The 5,877-nt window shown below is 42.5% G+C and overlaps 1 protein-coding gene across 1 annotated transcript; it reads right to left on the bottom strand.

The window, feature by feature from the left end:
• Positions 1–1,072: 1,072 nt before the first annotated feature.
• LOC131881846 (uncharacterized) lies at positions 1,073–3,020 on the bottom strand. The gene has a single exon (XM_059228825.1). The coding sequence runs from the start codon at positions 2,900–2,902 to the stop codon at positions 1,262–1,264; it is 1,641 nt and encodes a 546-aa protein (XP_059084808.1). The 5' UTR covers positions 2,903–3,020; the 3' UTR covers positions 1,073–1,261.
• Between the last annotated feature and the right edge of the window lie 2,857 nt (positions 3,021–5,877).

Raw genomic sequence — 5,877 nt, 5'->3', positions numbered from 1 at the left:
GATATTGTACGTTTTCAAAAGTATCCATGAGCTTTGTCCCAACCCAGGGTTTAGGGTCAATTCTAGTGACCGTAGAGGCTTAATGTGCGTTTTGAGAGCACCTTCAAGTCTTCGAGAATCCAGGCTAGTTCGAACAATGAAGTCCACATCTCTTCTTTCTCGGGCTCCTTCATTGTTTGATGTGCTTCCCTCTAATATTCGTAAGGAATATGTAGGCTTGTTGATCCGGTAGCATCTTTCAAGTCAGACTTGGACAAATTTTTAGATAGCATTCCAGATCAACCCTACATTCAAGGATTAGCTCGGTCTGCCAACTCAAATTCGTTGGTAGACCAAATATCATATAAAAATTGAAAGGTAATAAATAGACGAATTATAACCTTTCATTTTTATAGTACTGGGGATTACATTCCCTGTAGCGGTTAGAAAAGCCCGTGAAAAACCAAACCAAAAAAAAAAAAACTTTTGCTCCTATGGTATGCTGCTTGTGAAGCTGCATTTGTTTAAACACCTACACTTTTAAGTGTTTTTTTTATCAACCTAACATGCTTTAGTCGTTTCGGCTTTGCCTTCGTGACGCACTTTCAGTGAAGAGAAAGGCATGTTATAGTTATCCAGTAGAATAGAGTTCTTATACAAACAGTTTGTGCGCCCTTTTTCACTTGCTCCTAAATTTTAGCTCAACATGTCTTCTTGCTACTGGCTCTTATAAGCAGAGTAAATAGAGCTAGAAATAGCTGCATATTTTGCCCTTTTTGTTGCGTTTTCTGCGTTTTTACAGATCAATTTTATTTGTATTATTTAGACAGCCCGAATATTGTCTTAACAGCGTTTCAACATATGTAATGATGACACCATTTATGAACTTCTGAACATATGCTCCTAAATTTTGATTGATCTTTTCAGAAACCCAATCGCAAAACACTTCCATGCCTCTAATAGCGGTTCAAAAACAACATTTCCATGTATACGGTATGTTCACCTTTTCTTCATTCGAAAATACATAAGCACAAATGTTGAGGATTCGATGCATAAGGTTTAAACGAATACTGCTTTTTCTCATACTGTATGTTACCACGCAAAGTCCTTTTGATGTATTAAATTTGGCAATTTAGCTTGTTGCATGCCGAGTAAGCAATAATAATCTAATGAACGCGCCCTTTAGATTGAACAAATATTGACATATTCTAATAGGAAGTTCAAACAAAAAATCAATCTCTAGTATGACCAGGTTTTAATCACTTTGCACGGAGGACTATTTCTAAACCTTTGCATTCGGAACAAATTTTATCATTTCTTTGCGCAAAAACTTCCCTTGCTCATTCTTAGGGAGGCCATCCTTGACAAAAACCACTCCTCCATGTAAATGCTTGTAGCTTTCCAATTCATTGGCCACCATATCCTTGATATCCTGTTCAGTCAATTTTGACCCGGAAACAAGGACCACAGCAGCCGTCACCATTTCCACGGCCGTCGGATGGGGTCGGCCAAAGGCACACGCTTCCAAAACCTCTGGATGCCTTTGCATAACATCTTCGATCTGCATTGGATACACGTGCTTGTTGTCGGGCTTCATGAGATCCTTCAGACGATTGTCGTAATACAGATACCCTTCTTCATCGTAATGCCCGTTGTCTCCAGTCCGGCAGAAGCCATCTGCACCGAAAAATTCCGCCGTCTCCTTGGGTCGGTTCAAGTAGCCTTTCATATGGAAAATGGGCTTGACTTGGATCTCGCCCACTTGGTGGGGTCCCAAGGCCTCTCCCGTATCAGGATCTGCAATCTTGACAATGTTCCCGGTGCCAATTCCTCCCAAAGCCCGAGGTGACATGTTGAATGCCACCATTGGTCCTAATTCGCTCATATTGTAAAGGTTGAGACAACCCACACAATTGGGGAACAAGATCTTGACGTCGCGGATCATTTCAGAGTGAACAGTGGAACCCAAGGGAGCCACCACCTTGATCGACTTGAGGTCCAGATTCGCAATGACATCTGGCCTAAGGGCGATCATCTGGTTGCAATGATGTGTTCCTATGACCAAAAACTCCGGTTTGAACTTGTCCACTGCACGCAGAATATTGAGACAGTCAGGAGCGATGTCTTCACCATTGAAGAAGTAATCAGTGTGGTGAAAAACTGAGTGAAGAGGCGTGACGAATCCACCGATATGAAAGAATAAAGTGCTTTGGATAACTATCCCTGTGATAAATTTGCTGGGCATCATGTGGTGAAGAAACAGGTTGTAGGTTTGTTGGATTCCCTTGGGATTGCCAGTCGTCCCTGATGACCAGAACAAAGCAGCCACATTGTCTCTCAAAAATGGACCTTGCCTTGGAACTGGTGGCCGCATCTTTTTGTCGTTAACCATTCCCTCAAAGTTGGGGTACTTGTCGAGCTTTGGATCATTTTTTCCCAACACAATGATCGGGACCTCATTCGTGGACTTGTTCCAGATCTTCAAGGACTCCTCAACTGTGTCCAAATTGTATTGGGTGGCCAAGATGACTTTGGGGTTTGCATCCTGCATCTGGAGAGCCAGACCCTTGGCCCGAAACGTGTAGTCACACAAGGATGGGATGGCTTCACAAAGCCATATCCCCAAGACGGCTATTTGGAACAAGGATGTGTTGGGCCATACAATCTGGCAATAATCGCCTCGACGAAGGCCATGTTGGTAGAGGATGGAAGCAAATCGCCGGGACAGGGGGTCAATATCTCCTAGATTGATTTGTTTGGGGCCTAAGCTCTTGTCTGAGGTTGGGATGCCTGCCTCTGCCAAAGCCATGCCGGCATTTACGACAAACGGCCGATCACCTTTCTCTTTGACTTGTTGGTTGATGGCTGCCAAGTAAGCCTCAACAAAAGAAATGTCTTGGCTGGTTTTCAGATAATCGTCCATACCTCGCCTTGCTTGGATACAGAAGGTTGTCCTTGATAATCGACATGATAATCTGAGAGATTGAAGCGATTGTTGGGAGTTGTTCTATCAATCGGGTTATTTATACTGGGGCAGTTTGCTTTAAGACAGGGTTTAAGTACTCATTTTATGTTATACGAGTGGCATGCGCTTAAAGGGAGTGCTTATCAATTATCATGAATTGAAGGAGGAAAAGCCACACCAAGAGCAAAATTGAGTGACAATAAGTACCTTTATGTTTTTATACATTGAGTCATTCTTAATTGAAATCAAAATGACAGACATTTAAATCAAAGAAAAACTGTCCAAGATATTGTCTTTCTAATTGTGAACATCAGATTTTGGAAGCTATTGAAAGGTAAAAATGGAAAAGAAGTTTTGTGATCAAATTTGAAGTTGAAAAATTAATTTTTCAGAATCTTGTTATGCTTTCATAGCTTTCTACTATTCGAATTGTCTTCTACTTATTATTGTCATATCCAATATCAAAGCTAGTGTACCAAAGTTTTCCAATCCAATTAGAGACAGGTGGTCTCACTCAATAAATGCCATTCTGAAGAATTTATTTTTTCTAAGCTTTTCATACATCCTTAATCGAATCTGAAAGGTGCTCGTATATTCATCTTCTAAAATGCACTTATCATGTTTGCAATTTTGCCACTCCTTGATATGCGTCTAAACCACAGCCCTATCAAGTCAATATGGGCATGAAATTGGCTTGAAAAACGTAAAATACGAGTTCAGCAATAACCCAGGATGGTAAAAAATCGTGCCTTCGTTCGATGGTGTCGTAATCGTGATGTCTATGAAGGAGTAGGGGAAAATCACTTCATGATACTTTGGGCCGGATTGCAGTTAGCACCCGTTGGAAAAATTAATCTGTGGGCTCGGATTGTCGTACGCTAAGTAAAGACATTACATTTTGACGTTATGAGGAAACGTGATAGGGTTGACTTTTTTGCTCTTCCATGGGTTCAAGGGACACTCTTGAGGAGCAAAAAAATGGACTGAACTGTACAAAAAATCCAGTTGTTTCCAATCATTTTATTTTTCCACCCAAAATTCAATGTTTTTCCCCCCCCAATTATTGGCCCTAAGAAGATTGCATGTTGGGCACAGATAAGCTTTGTAATATAGGAAAATGCGTGCAAAGCCCGACAACCCTACAGAAAATATTCGTAAGGTTGTATCTTATTGTTATCTCAGCTATAAAATTAAAAGGCCATTTACGTTCCATTCATTTAATGTTTTTACATTCAAATAGTGAGTGCCCAGTTCAACAAAAATTGGGAACTCGATCACTCAATAAGCTCTTTGGTTAATGTGAAGAAAATGAGGGTCAACGCCCTTTGGATTTGTGACGACGATCTCTTTGACATACTTCGACGCTTGTCAATGCTCTTTGAGCTTGTATGCCTCAGAATTGTGTTTCATTTCATGCGGAAGGATAACTCTTTCTTAGTCTTGCCTTCTGCTTCATACTTCTTTTTTCACATTTTTGAACACATTTAGCCGTTGTGTAATTTGGGTCGTTAGTGTTTCTTTCTTAAATTGTTTTACCTCCTTTAGGTACTTTTTTAGTTTGCTTACGTGCAGCATCCACCACATTTTTTGCAATTTTGCTTTTGCTTTAGGTTTCACAAGTTTTATTTACAGCTGAAAGGAATGCAATCCCTATTATGGGCACTGTAGCTGGAGGTGCCATTTCCTCCTTTGCGTTCAATCATTTTCGACTACGACACATTTGCGTTCATTATCTTTATCCACAGTGTACACATTTTACGTCTTTTATGGAAATATACATCAGTTCTAGTTATATGGTGGCAGCGGTGATTCCTCGAGAGAGGAGGTGAGAACCAACGCAAAGGGTGCGTCTATAGACTCGTCGGGCGATTCAAGGAGAATGCCAAGTGGTAGGACAACCACAGAAGATGATGGGTCGGGAATGGAACGGTCTGGGGCTGGACATGTTGTGCGTCCACAACCAAAGAGACCAGAGGATTCTATGGCGGAGTACGTCAGATACTTCGGTCGTGTGGCCAAGGCCAATGGATGGTCTGATTGCCAGGCAGCACAGATCTTCCCGGGATTGTTAGAGATTGGATCCACGGATTTGGATGATCTGAGCGAAACGGTATTGGGGAGTTTCAAGGCACCAAAGGAGGCCCTGGTACCAATGGAGGAGAACTTCAGGGAAGCGTCGGTCCAAGTTTTTTTTCTAGACGATGTCCATGCGTGAGGACGAGAAGGTCCAAGAATACGCCAAGAGGTGCAAGGGTATAGTGAAACGAATGCTACCCAGGCTTTGCGAAAAGTAATAAGGACTTGCTCGCCAGAGATCGTTTTGTTCATGGCCTCCCAGGGACTTTGAAAACGGTAGTCCTCACAATCGTTCACAGAAGTGGAGGAAGCAGTTCAATCGGCACTGATGGCCGAAGGTATGGCCCTGACCTTGGGAATGAGGGAGAAAAAGACAACCGTGAAGCCAGAAGGAACAAGACAAACCCAGGAAGAAGACCGACTACGGAGAGTCGAAATGGGCGCCAAGAGACAGGAGGTCGTGCTTTAGTTGTGGAAGCCAGGATCATAGGATAGCAGATTGCCCGACAAGGAAACAAGATGGGAACAGAGTGCCAAAGCAATTTCACCTCGCCCAATGCTGACTATGGAGATTGATGGCAAAGACGTGGAAGCTTTGGTGGATACTGGAGCATCGTCCAGCTTCCTACCATCAAACATGTTCCAACCGGACTCCCCTTGTCTAACATCATTCAAAACGGCATCAGGTAATGGGCTGGCAACCAAAGAAAACGGCTATGTCACGTGATGGTTGATGATTGGGAGGCAGAACATGAATTCTTTGTTGGAGGCGTCACCAATGTGATGCTGGGCATGGACTTTTTAGCACACATGATGCGCAAGTTGGTGCCGCGTAGTGGACAAATAACCATTGGAGG

The sequence above is a fragment of the Tigriopus californicus genome, chromosome 6, assembly GCF_007210705.1.
Source record: "Tigriopus californicus strain San Diego chromosome 6, Tcal_SD_v2.1, whole genome shotgun sequence".
NCBI lineage: Eukaryota > Metazoa > Arthropoda > Copepoda > Harpacticoida > Harpacticidae > Tigriopus > Tigriopus californicus.
Note: the sequence above shows the minus strand (reverse complement) of the source record. Positions and strands in the feature narration are given on the sequence as shown.